General features: G+C 48.3%; 1 protein-coding gene across 1 annotated transcript in view; it reads left to right on the forward strand.

Annotated features, from left to right (window-relative positions):
- LOC117439164 (pleckstrin homology domain-containing family A member 5-like) overlaps positions 1 to 13,722 on the forward strand; it is a 101,496-nt gene that overhangs the window by 55,888 nt on the left and 31,886 nt on the right. The window contains 7 exon segments of the mRNA XM_071201841.1: positions 2,281 to 2,396; positions 3,386 to 4,495; positions 7,971 to 8,257; positions 9,116 to 9,240; positions 9,243 to 9,350; positions 10,856 to 10,939; positions 11,620 to 11,739. Coding sequence (XP_071057942.1) covers positions 2,281 to 2,396; positions 3,386 to 4,495; positions 7,971 to 8,257; positions 9,116 to 9,240; positions 9,243 to 9,350; positions 10,856 to 10,939; positions 11,620 to 11,739 — 1,950 coding nt within the window.

The following is a 13,722-nucleotide window of genomic DNA, read 5'->3' on the forward strand; positions in this document are numbered from 1 at the left end:
GAACCCTGGAAATAGCCTCTTTCAACAGGAGTTCCCGTAGCTCTGCTTGGAGCGCAAGACACTGTTCTCGGGATGTTAGGCATGTCACCTGTATCCCGTTGAACTGTGGGGGGGTGGAGGCGAACTGCAGGGTGTACCCACTGCTGATCAGCCTGTGCATCCATCCGTCCATCAAACACAGGCGCTGCCACGCCGAGAAACACTCTGACAGCGGGCGCGCCTGTTCGAGATGTGTTGTGGTTGTCATGACGACGAGCCACTCCAAAGCCCTCGCCGCTGCTGCCCGTGAGGCAACCAAGGTGGGCCTAGAGCGAAAGGGCTGTGCGGAGGCCTCCACACGCTGCGTATCACTCCGCCTCGCATCATGAGACGTGTACACGCTCAGAGGATGGGTGGAGGTGTGTGCAGTAATATCCACATGAGGCGTTAACACTGCTCTCATGGCTTATGATGACCGTGTGTAGGTGGCGTATCTCGGACAGAAGAATGCTGCGAGGTCTGTGGTTTAATAACCGAAGAGTCATAACCATCAGAAATCTGTCGCGAACCATGCCGCCTACTAATCATCAGATTGGAGGCAGTTGGTGTAATTATTGAGCTCCGCAGCTTATTAATCGATAGATTAAATAGCGCAGGCTTTTGTACCGAACCCGGCTGGCTATTAACCGACAGGTCATAGGCAGCTCCCAGGGTGGGGGATATGTGACACACATGTGTAACTGAAGACTCAGACCACGTGTTAGGAAATAAACAACTTTTATTTCGATCACACTCCCCCTCAAACCGTCAAGGTCGGCTTTGTTTTTTCGGCGGCTCTCGTGGAGTAGCCGCCGAACGGGAGTACCTCACTCCCTTCTTACCCCCCCTCTGTGGTGGGGGCCCGTCGGTGCGGGACGGTGCCCTGGAGGTGCGGGTCGGTGCCCCAGCCGCCGCTGACGGACGATTCTGACGCCTCGGCTGCTGTTGCTGCTGGTGTCCGTCTGCCGCTGTGGCCGGGTTGGCTGCTGCTGCTGCCGCTGGTGTCGCTGCTGCTTCACCGCTGGCTGGAGCCAGCGGATGTCCTCCGCCTACTCCGAAGCCGCCTTCATGGAATCAACCATGGCCAGGAACTGGGGCCCGAACAGCCCGTCCCAGCTGATCGGAGCGTCCAGTAAGACCTTCCTGGCTGGCTCTGTGACCGCTGCCTGCTGTAACCAGAGGTGACGCTGGATCTGTGTCATCCATGCCGTAATCCTCGCCTGGGACACCGCCACGGCTGCGCACAGCGTGAGCGCCGTGCTGGCCGCCTTAGCGATCTCCTCCGACTCCTCTGGAGCCACGGTGGTGGATCGCTCGACCAACGTCACCACCGAGTTGGTCAGCAAAGCGATGTTGTTTGCCGCTGCTGACGCCTGGAACGCACACTGGTGCACCCGGTCAGCCTGGCGGGCGACATACTGGTCCTTGGGGTCGGCCAACATAGGGCGCCGTCCGGCGACCAAGTTGGCCTGTCTTACCCCGAACAATGCCGTTAAGCTCGGTTCCAGAGCGGGGGTGGTTGGGAAAACCTCACCTGTGAAACCCTCCACCTTGGTGAAGGGGACAAGGGAGGCCACCGGAGCCCTCAAGCTCCTCGGACACTAACGTACTCCCGCCTCGCCCACGTGGCGGAGCAGCCGTCTTCGTTGCCCCAAACACGCCCCCCCTCAGCGGCCCGCAAGAGGACCTCGGCAAAACAGAGCCTGCCCAGGTATATTTAAAAAAAAGTGCCCAACTCGCCTGTACAGTGGGGTGAGGCGCTCATTTTGCAGCTCATGGTTTCAAAACAGAGATTGGCTGGAATATTGATGTGAAAAAGATGCCATCTTCTGCTATGCCTGTAGCAGTCTGTCTTCCGGTTGTTGCCCCTTTTAAATGATGAATACACACTACCGCCGCCTGCTGGTAAGGAGAGTTATTGCCACTCACGCATGCGCAGTGCGTACGTGCGAGGCGACACAACAATTGGGTCCGTCGGGACGTGTTCTTTGGTGTCAACTTGATGTGTCAGGGCCTTTAAGCAGAAATACACATCAAGAAACAGACTACTCACACGCACACACATATATACAGACACATACACACACAGTCACACACTCACCTAGACACACACACACTCCTCAACAGGAATAATTTAGACTGGTTGCTGGCATCTCAAGGTCACCTCACACTGTTTCATCTCATCCCCTCTGTGTTCTCGGTCTACCTGTGTCTGCTCTATTTATCTCATTCTCACTGTCGATATTCCCCCCACCCTGCCAGGCCACTCACCCCAACATGCGGACGTATTATTTCTGCACTGACACAGCCAAAGAGATGGAGTCGTGGATGAAAGTCATGACGGATGCTGCGCTGGTCCACAGTGAACCCGTCAGAAGGTGGGTCCCCCTCACACAGGGACATCCCCCAGACAGATGTGATAGTTGGGAAATGATATCTGACACAGAGTATTTTCTGCAGATTAGAGCGCTGTGCTGTAATATTCATGAAGTGTGTTATCATATCTCTAGAGTCCTCCTAAATGCCTCTAAAAGGGCCTACTTAAGAGTTTCATGAAGACCTGAGACAGGGTTCCAACTAGGAGAAAGGCAAGGTTGAACCTGTTGTCATGGTGATATCGTGATTCTTAAAGGAGCATTTTTATATTTACAGTAAGAAGTAAACGTTGCTGATTTTCAGCCAGCGTGTTCCCCTTTAATCAGATCCAATGAGCAACAGAAACATCATTTAAAAAGGGAAAATAACTTAAGCTCATATTTTGTAACATTGTACAAAACTTAATTTTTTGTACAAAAATGAACTGCTGAGATCTGGGAACATGGGACACCTCTGAGAGAGAAGTGCATCATTCTTTTCTATGGTAGGGTTATCATTATCCACGGTTTACCAACTAGAGAGAGGGGATGACGTGCAGCAAAACGCAAAACATTGTTAAATTGTCAGACTTTTGTCTTCTTTTTTCTAGAAAACACTGTAATGAGGAAGGCAGATTTGTATGTGTTACGATAATTGTCTACATCTATATATAGTGATTTAGATAAACTAAACGATTTTGAAAGTTAGAAAATGTCCAATATAACGTTTATTCTGTTTCGGCTAAATATCTTACTGAGGGAAAAGCTCTCAAGCGTAAAGTCTAGGATGTGTTCATCAAGTTATTCCAAAGCAATCACCCAGATTTCTTTACTGTCACTAACCCAACGCCCAGTGGAACCTGACTGTCCAGACCGGCACTGCCACTGAGTTCCAACAGAGATCAGAGGAGAAAGACAGGATTTGAGACAGAGACTGAGGGTCTGTCAGACACTGAAGTCTGACGTTACTGTCTGTCACTCTTTGTCACATGCATCTCTCTCTTTGCTACCAGGCTGGACAAGCTGAAAGTAGATCAGCGAGCCCCTCAGGAGTTGAACAACCTTCTCAACCACAGAGTCCTGACCCAGCCTGAGATCCAGAACAACGAGCGGAACCGCGAGCCTGTGAGACAACACTCTCTATCTCAAGCAGACGACAAACGCCACAAAGACCTCGAGAAACACAACGGCCAGAGGGAGTACTACACCTTGCAGAGAGAAGGAGAGAGGTACTCTCTGAAGAAAGACGGTATGAGCTACATGCTCGACAAAGACGGAGAGAGGTATTTCCTCCAGAAGGATGGAGAGAAGTACATGCTGCGAAAAGACGGGGAGAAATTCTTGTTGCAGAAAGATGGAGAGGTGTGTGCAATGCACAAAGACCTGGAGAAGTATGCTGTTCAAAGCGTGGATGGAAGGTGCACTGTGAAGGAGGAGAAATACGCTCCGTGTGAAGATGCAGAGAAGTACCTGCTCACCAAGGAGAGAGAGAAATACGCACTGCAAAAACTAGGCGACCGACACACACTCCAGAAAGATGGACATAAATATCCTCCCCAGAAGGAAGTTAGGAGACAGCTGTCCTTAAAGGAGACAGGGAGGCACGGCATGATGAGGGAGATGGAGAACAAATATGGCACCATACAAGTTGTGGACAAATACGGCACCCTGAAAGAAGTGAAGAAATACAGTACACTGCGAGAGGGGGATAGATATGCTACTCTGAGAGATGCGGGGAAGTATGCCACGGTGCGTGGGGGGGATAGGTATGGCTTCCAGAGAGACCCCAGTGCAGAGAGGGCTCTGGCTCAGTTCAGCAGCCTCCAGCTGCAGCCGGCCCAGGCGGCCGCCATCGCAGCGGCCGTGTCCGCGTCCCGCCAGAGCCACGCCCACCTCAGTGTCCACGGCCCCCCACAGCCCAACGGCCCGGGGCCCGCAGCGACGGGGCACTCTGGGGACTGCAGCCCCTCAGAGGGGGACAGCAGCCTGGCCATGGCTCCAGGAACGTCCCCTGTTCCAGTCCAGGAGCCGGAGCGGGGCCTGTCCAGAACCAACTCCATGAAGCAGCTGGAACACTGGGTCCGCACGCAGAAGACCAGAGGACTGGACGAAGACACCAGGAGGTGAGTGGGTCCTCATTGCTCTGTTATTTTTTAAACCATTTGCTTTTTTGCAAAGTCTTCTGTGTACTTTCTCTTTCAGAACATGTTCAATGTCTCTGTGTTCTGTGTCTTCAAATGTAACCCAGCTATCAGAACACAGGATTAGAACAGGCCAGTTAGCCATCTTTGTCCCTTTGTTTGTGTTGTGTTCTGTCTGAGAGGCCAGGTTATTGTCTCAGTGCTGTGAGCCATCATCAGCCGTGACGTCAGTTGTCAGCTGACTCAGAAGCTGCAGAGGCTCCTGCCTGGAATGCTTAACATTTGAAATGAAACTGCAATTAGAAGAAACAAAATACACATCTGCTCTTTAGCAGCTGAATGCTCTGATATGTGGAGCAGATCATGTAGGGCCCTGACAAGTGGATATACGCTGCTGTCAAGCTCTTGCCATTTAAAAACAATATGACTTGAAGTGATGATGTGAGTCACAGTAGTTCACCTTCAGCCATCAGGCTTCGAGGTCATCGCCTCGCCATTCATCTCATCACCAACATAGCAAAGGAGCAGTGTTTGATTTCATGTGACTGCTTAGTGCAGGTGTGGAGGTGTGGAGGTGTGGAGGTGTGGAGGTGTGGAGGTGTGGAGGTGAGGAGGTGAGGAGGTGAGGAGGTGTGGAGGTGAGGAGGTGTGGAGGTGAGGAGGGAGGAGGGGTGGGAGGTGAGGAGGTGTGGAGGTGAGGAGGTGTGGAGGTGAGGAGGGTGTGAGGTGAGGAGGTGTGGCGGTGTGGACGGGTGAGGAGGGTGAGGAGGTGAGGAGGTGGAGGTGAGGAGGTGGTGGAGGTGTAGGAGTGAAGGATGTGTGAGTGTGAGGAGGTGAGGAGGTTGTGGAGGTGAGGAGGTGAGGAGGTGTGGATGGTGAGGGAGGTTGAGGAGGTTGTCGGAGTGAGGATGGGTGTGGAGGTAGGAGGTGAGGAGGTGTGGAGGTGAGGAGGTGTGGAGGTGAGGAGGTGTGGAGGTGTGGAGGTGAGGAGGGTGAGGAGGTGTGGAGGTGAGGAGGTGAGGAGGTGAGGAGGGTGAGGAGGGTGGAGGTGAGGAGGTGAGGAGGTGTGGAGGTGTGGAGGTGAGGAGGTGAGGGAGGTGTGGAGGTGAGGAGGTGTGGAGGTGTGGAGGTGAGGAGGTGTGGAGGTGAGGAGGTGAGGAGGTGTGGAGGTGAGGAGGTGAGGAGGTGAGGAGGTGAGGAGGTGAGGAGGTGAGGAGCGGCCTAACTCTGAGCCTTAATGCCCATTGTGAACTCTGCTTTACTCCGTGTGACAGCAGTGCTGCTCTGACCTCATCGTCAACCACCATCCTCTATTGTTAATATGCACTGCACTCACAGGAGTGAATGTGATGCGTGGGGCAGTCTGTAAGGCTGTAGATGTCCTCCTGGTGAGAGTCAGTGAACACATCCCACGCAGTAGTGTCAAAACAGTCTTTCATGGGAAAAAACTCAGAGGGCACTTGGAGTCACTTTCTACATGTTGGTATCAAAGTGTATTGGTCCGTGTTGATGTCCCCTTCAAAGACCGGGACAGGAGCACAGTCTCTATTGCCCCTTTCACACCAGTGCGGTTCCAGGGCCGGTTCGGAGCTTGAGCCTGATAAGCACCGGTGTTTCCTTGTTCTTACCAAGCTCGAATAAATGGTCCGTCTAGAAGCAAGAAACGCATACGTCACTCTTACGTCGGAGGCGGGGCAGGTGGGGATCAACCTCCTGAACAACAACAAAATGCCCACATTTTGTCCAGTTTGTAACATCGATGAGAATCAGTTTTAATGTTATACCATAGTAATTAATGCTGCAACGCTAGGTGTTTTGAGCTTGGCGCATGCAGAGGCTAACAACAGCTAGCTCTAACGCCATCGAATAGGACGTGTTCGTCCTATTCGATGGCGCAGCACCACTCGGGCTCTGGGCGGTGTGAACAAAACGGGGGCTGAAAAGAAAAACCGGTTCCGAACCAGAAGAGCGCAAGCACGGAGCTAGAACGGGAGCTACGTTGGTGTGAAAGGGGCATTTGACTTTGGAGCCAGCCTCAAGAAGCCGTTTAAAGAACTCCAGTCTGGGAGTTCCACTTTAAAGCCGATGGTTGGGTTAGGGTTCAAAGAAAGAGTGTAATGCGAGAGGAGGCGTGTGGTGCAGTGCACTAGTGCGTTGGTGTTCTGATCAGGGGGTCACAGGTTCAAACCCCACTGCAGTCAGCATGTCGTTGTTCCCTGGGCAAGACACTTTACCCCAAATTGCTCCTGTGGGGATTGTCCACAGCATTGAGTGTGAAAGTCGCTTTGGATAAAAGCGTCTAAAGCTCCTTACACACCAAGCCGATTTTCGGCGACATATCCCGACGGTTCTTTGGTGTCAGGTTGGTGTGTAAAGGCGCTACACACCAACCTGAGACCAAAGAACGCGTCCCGACTTTTACGTCCGCTACGTCTGCGTCTGGGTTCACAAGCTACCCAGCAGTATATAATGTCATTTAAATCATGCTTAAAACTATTTAAGCATTGTGGCTGGCAACCTTAAAGTACTGCTGCTACCACATTCCATGCATCAGTAATTATAATCAAAGATATATATATATATATATATATAAATAACACTGACAGGCAAATGATGTATCATCATGTACATATCATGATGTATCTTCTGACTTTTATTGTAGTATAGCTAATTGTATCCTCATTCTCTAATGGCTATAGTATGAAGGTACGAAATAAAGTTTTGCATTTTGCAGTAGCGGTAAAAAGTGGTTTATTTATTATTATCCAAAGAACAATACACAGACAATACAAAAATACAATACGATACAAATAATCAATAGTGTGCAATACAATAAAAAGAACTGCAGCCTGGTCAGGATCCACTGCTGGTCTTTGGTGCTCCAGAACTACCGGAAGGTGCAAGTTTCTTGTACCGGGTGTACTGGGTTCGCAGAGATTCCCACTTCTTCTTCAGCTCTTTCTCTGAAGCACACAAATAAACGATGTAAGCATTGTCGCTAGTTAGCATGTCCATATCTATAATGCAGTGCCAAACAAGTAGCAACAGCTAGCAAACAATAACAACAAAACACAATGTTGAAATAACAGATTATTACACTCTCCAGTTAACCCGCCTGAGATCACACGATGGCTTTTCCCTGTTCCACCTGTCTGCTTTCCACACCGTTAGTTGTGGGAGCCTTTATTAAAACTACTTTTATTATTATCATAAAAACGTTCCTTTTAAAATGCAATACATTGCAAACGCTGATGCACCACATGTTCCTTTTTCTTCCATTAGATGATGAATCAAAACACAAACAAACGACATGTATAACTGCCTTTATTTGTTTGAGTCAACACAGAATCCAGATACCCTGGATAAACCTGGCAAACTAACCTCCGACCCAATGATCACGCCTTGGCTGTGGTGGTTAGTGATGAGTAACTAAGTACTCATCTTTTTTCTGTACCAGTGTAACGTCCTACCAGACCTTACCGAGGAACATGCCCAGCCACCGGGCCCTGATGGTTCCGCGGTACCCAGAGGGGTACCGCACACTTCCCCGCAACAGCCTGGCCCGGCCCGACAGCATCTGCAGCGCGGCGGACTCTCTGTATGACCGGGCCCTCCGCCCCGCCTCCACCAGTACCGGCATCATGGTGGAGAGGAGGAGGTCCATGAGGGACGACACCATGTGGCAGCTGTACGAGTGGCAGCAGAGGCAGGCCTTCTCCAAGCAGACTCTGGCTATGCCAACAGGTACAGACCACTTGCTGTCCTCCAGGATGACTAAGAAGGGGAATTGTCCAAATTAGCCTAGTTGGCTAATAAAGCTAAGTGTCTTCTAACACTCTGGCTTTTTGAGCATCCTTGTCATGGCGAAGCAAATACACTAGTCTTATATGTATTTTAAGAATTATACTTTAACCTTTCTTTCAAATAGTTAGAGCTGTATAATCCACTTAATCCGTCAAAAGTGGATGAGTCAGTGGGTCTGTTCCTGCGGTTCCACTTTAGGCGTCAGACATAGAATGTGTCTTCACATTAGAAATGTTGCAAATTACGTCAGTTAAAAAAAAAAAAAAAAAAAGTGAGAATGTTACGATTGGGTGAAGCAGGTAGGACTCAAATGCAGAATAACGAAAAGCGAGCTTTATTAAATAATATAAAGCTGTGGCAAAACAAGGCAGAATCCAAAATATCCAAAACCAACGAGCAGCACAAGGAACACAGACCGTGGAATCACATGGAGGGGAAACAATGAACCGACATGGAACACAGGGGAAGACTAAATACACAGAAGGGTAATCACAGAACAAGACACAGCTGGGCAGGGGAGGAGAAACACAAGGACAACAGGTGAACACAATCGGGTAATCAGGGAGGGAAACAGACAGGCAGGAAACGGGGGTGAACACTTAACACATAAGACAGGAAACCCAAAGACAAGAAAAACACCAACACAGACACACGTGACCTAACATGTGCATTGTGACAGAGAAGGCATGATTTCCGGATAACGGACCCTTAATTAGGAAATGTAGATTATTTGAACCTCTCTATTTTGAATCATAAACTTCTCCCCCCATTTGACTTCCTTCTCTCCTGGTGTTGCAGCGGGGGGGCATTACGGCACTCTGCCCAGCGCTAAGACCATGGGCAACATCTCGGAACACGTGGCACACTCCATCCCCCCCTCACCCTCTCACGGCTCCCTGGCTCTCTACAGCACCCTCCCCCCCCCCCTCGCCAGCAGGCCCCCCACAACCCCAGCAGCTCCCACTCCGAGGTGTCCTCGCCCGTCTTCAGGAGGGAGACCCCTGACCCCTGGCACAGGACCCTCCCTGCAAAGGTACATTGGCACTGTGGTTGGACTCAAAGATGAGAGTGAAACTCCAGTCTAAACAGCACGACAAAGCGCTTTATAAAGGTAAAAAAGGGTTGCGTAGCAGGCCGATGTAAAGTGGAACATTAAGTAGACATTATTTAAGAACAGCATTATAGGATCCATTTTTCTAGATAATTAAAACTAATGAAAATATTACAGTTAGAGTGTCGGGGCACTGGAGAAGCTGCCTGCTTTTTGCTGTCTGTTCTGTTTTACGGGTACAATTAAATATAATATTGAATGGCTTTATGAGGGTTTTTTATTTTACTTTGTCTTTTCTGGTTTAACAATGTTCTACCTCAAGCACACATAAATGTAGCCCAGTGTAGCTGCAGAATTAAATGACATTGACATGCATTGAGTCCGATCATTGTTCTGCTCCGAACAAAGAGCGCAGATGTTGGGAAACAGACAGCCGTGTTAACGACGGCTGTCTGTTTGCTATGGTTACCTCCCGTTTTAATGATGCTCTGATGTTCCTCTTGCAGAGTGATTACATACAGTTTAAGGGCTTTGCAATACTTTGGTTTGAATTGACTAAATTACTTTTTACATTTTAATCCAACTAAGTAACAATCTACACTAACAAAATCAATAAGCTAATATAATACATCTTATCCTCCAGTCACATCATATAATAATAATAATAATAATAATTCATTACATTTTCAAGTGTTCAAAGCGCTTTACATCACATATTACACATATTGGACATGTACAGTAAGAGTGATATGAAATGTTGTGTAAAGGAAGTTCAGACACAGTGGACTCAGTATGCAGGTGCTGCATCACAAGAATACATGGCATAATATCTACTCCTATCTTCGTCCAGTGTGCAACACATGTCATCATGTGAACGTGGTTTGGTGGTTTTGTGCTAGCTAGTTCTCCCTCAGTTAGCTATCCCCTCGGATCACCTGGCGGCCGCTGAGGGGGCTGAGGCTCAGGACAGCAGTGAGAAGTAATGCATGAACAGCAATATCATAAGTGGAGTCATACGGGGATTCTTCATTTTTCTCCTTTGAAACTAATTGTACTTAATGAAGATCCCCTTACTGCAGTGTTTCTCAAACTTTTTCTTACCAAGGACCACTTAACTAATAAAAAAACACTTGCGGACCACCTAACTCCACAAATATCCAAAAACACATCGTTTTTTACAAATCGCCTGAAAATGGTACAAACAAGTGTCAACATGTGTGATGAAGGTGTTTATCTGGGCTATATCATGCAATCGAAAGTCAAACTTAAGCTCGCTCCATTGCGGAGATATTCCCGCGAGAGTGCGGAAAACTTACATTAATTAACTTATTTCAAATGTGACATTTTACCAATATACTCACGGACCACTAGGGGGCACTCACGGACCACACTTTGAGAAACACTGCCTTACTGAAATGAATCCCAGAATAACTTCTACTGTCGATTTCACTCCTTCCTCACCCCCCCCCCCCCCCCCCCCCCCACAGCACGGCTACACTGTTGACCGGCGGTCCATAGCAGGGGGCGTCCCTCCCCCGTCCATCACCCCTCAGTCCCTGCAGGGCAAGACGGTAAGAGCCCCCCCCGACACTGAACACTGTGAGATATAACCCTTGATTTCAGTGAGCTCACGTTTATCTCACTGATGCTGTTCCCAGCAGACTCGTACCACTTCTATTTTCTCTTTTGTCTCAGCTGGTGAAATGTAATCATTGACAATACAGTTGTCTCTAATGACAGTGCTCACAAACAATGCAGTGCTACGAGTCAAATTACATTTGCTTTTAAATTGGAGCAACAGCGATCAAGGATGAGGACTGTATCTCAGTTTGAAGCAGACTGTGGATAACGTGCAGTTTGATGGAAAACGTGTGTCAGAAATATGCTATATTATACTTTTCTAGTAAACCACCCTGCTGAGGTTTCGGTTCACACTGTTTCTTGTGTAGGTACGTATGTTGTTCTGCAAATATTGATCTCAATGACATTTCCTGAATAAATAAATATAAACTAACTGACCTGGATGTAAAAAGCAGGCTGGGTAGACCTGGGGTAGCAGTTTAGCAGAAGCTAAAGTGCCATCACTTATAATAAACTGCATCCAGATGTAAAAGAGCTTGAATACATCATCTCATAATAGGGAATGAATTGTTCTTAGAAGACACATGGTCAGTGGTTTCCGTAGCAGACCCTGCGTCGTGGTGATGATGTCAGTGAGGCAGCTCTTCTTCTCTGTGTGTTGCTGTGGCAGCCCGAGGAGCTGACGCTGCTCCTGATCAAGCTGCGCCGGCAGCAGGCGGAGATCAGCAGCCTGCGGGAGCACACAGTGTCTCAGCTCATGGCCCTGGGTCTGGAGGGGCCCAACGCTAAGGTCAGCACTGGGTGTATACAGAACTGTACGTGTGTGTGTGTGTGTGTGTGTGTGTGTGTGTGTGTGTGTGTGTGTGTGTGTGTGTGGTGTGTGTGTGTGTGTGTGTGTGTGTGTGTGTGTGTGTGTGTGTGTGTGTGTGTGCGTGTGCGTGTGCGTGTGCGTGTGCGTGTGCGTGTGTGTGTGTGTGTGTGTGTGTGTGTGTGTGCATGCATGCATTTGTGCTTTCCCAACAAGCTGTCAAATCCAAACCCTGTGTGCAAGGCAAGGTTCTTTGTGTGAGACTATTCAATCTGACTCTGAATGAAATTGCTTTGGTGTGTTCTGAAAGATATGTGTTCAAAGACTGCACTGGTCCACTTCTTATGTCCAGACAGATATAACTCATGTATAGACATTGTTAATCCGCAGAGTAGAACTGATCTATCACTATCAGCAGCTCCCACGTATCCAGTCCAATAGCTTGACATGTACATTAGCACAAAATATGGTTCAGATATTCATAGTTCCTAGGTGACGTGTATGGTCTGCAGACTTGCGTCAGTACCACCAAGTCGACATTATCAGTACCATTGTAAAGTGAAATTGGAGCAGAGGTAATGCCCATAGATGTATCCTTCTTCCAGAGCACTGGCTAATGGATCCTTAACAAACCTCTGTGGTGACAGTTAGTAACATCTCATGTACATAGGAATCGACCTTGGGGTACATATTGGGGACAAGTGCCACAAAACGTAGAGACAAAATAAATATATTAGCCGTAGTTAAAGTTGGGTTGACAGTTGTCTGAATCAGATCATGGTCAGAGAGGGGCTGGTGGGTGGACATCATAACGCATCTACTGGATGTTGGTTGAGGAACAAGACACTACTCACTGCAACTTGTGTAAGTATCGACTGTATCTCCGACCCAGGTCACCAGTGCAGTAAGTAACCATAGCAACAGTGCAGCGAAACTGGGATTTTCTCTTTGGTGCCAGAAGATCTTCTTTAACACTTCACACAGAGACAGGCTGACTTTAGACGTCAGATTACAGTTGAACCAGCTGCAGGTGTTGTTGTGTTTGCTAAATACTAAAGTCTTTCACTTGGCTCGATGAACACCCCAAACTCAATTTCCTCCTGGAGTTGCTTTCTTGTTTTATTGTACATTATGGTTGGACGGTTTCTTTTTGTTGGGCATTTTGTGGATTGGTGTGTTTCTTTTGCATCTGTGTGTGGGAGAGTGTTTGAGCATGTGTATTTCTGTATGGGGACACTGCTCCTGTCCATGCATGCCCCCCCCCAGACTCCTGTGCTGATGCATCAGTCATGTTTCTTTGGTTGACCCGACCGAACACTTCTACATGTGCATGTGTTTAGACCTAGCCAATGAAATGCTTGTGATCTGTTATTGTGATATGAGACTACATTCTGTATTAACTGACATTTTGGATATGGTAATGTGGTGATAGTGTTAAGATGTGGTTTGTTTCCTTGTCTTGAAGGCTGCATACCTGCAAAGTCATGAATGTTGTTAACTAACTGTACTGCAGCACCTGTGGACAGAGACTCATTCTATTCTCTTTCACATCATAGCCACATTAGTCCTGGGTTTTGATTGGCTGTAAATATCTGCTGAAGGTATTGGACAGCCCTCCATGCGTGTGTTATGAAGAAAATACTTTTGTAGGAGCAGAGAACCCAGCTGCCTCATCATCATCGCTGCATCACCCTTCTGATTCTACTTCTCTTGCTTCATGATAATCAACCCGTCTACTAGTTTTGTAGTCGAGACCACCTTATCCGAGACCAAGACATTACCAAGACCGGAGAGTAGCAAGACCAAGACAAGACCAAGACTTTAAGAGGTCGAGACCAAGTCAAGACCTTCAGAGGTCGAGACCAAGTCAAGACCTTAAGAGGTCGAGACCAAGTCAAGACTTTAAGAGGTCGAGACCAAGTCAAGACCTTCAGAGGTCGAGACCAAGTCAAGACCTTCAGAGGT

The sequence above is a fragment of the Pseudochaenichthys georgianus genome, chromosome 23 (assembly GCF_902827115.2).
Source record: "Pseudochaenichthys georgianus chromosome 23, fPseGeo1.2, whole genome shotgun sequence".
NCBI lineage: Eukaryota > Metazoa > Chordata > Actinopteri > Perciformes > Channichthyidae > Pseudochaenichthys > Pseudochaenichthys georgianus.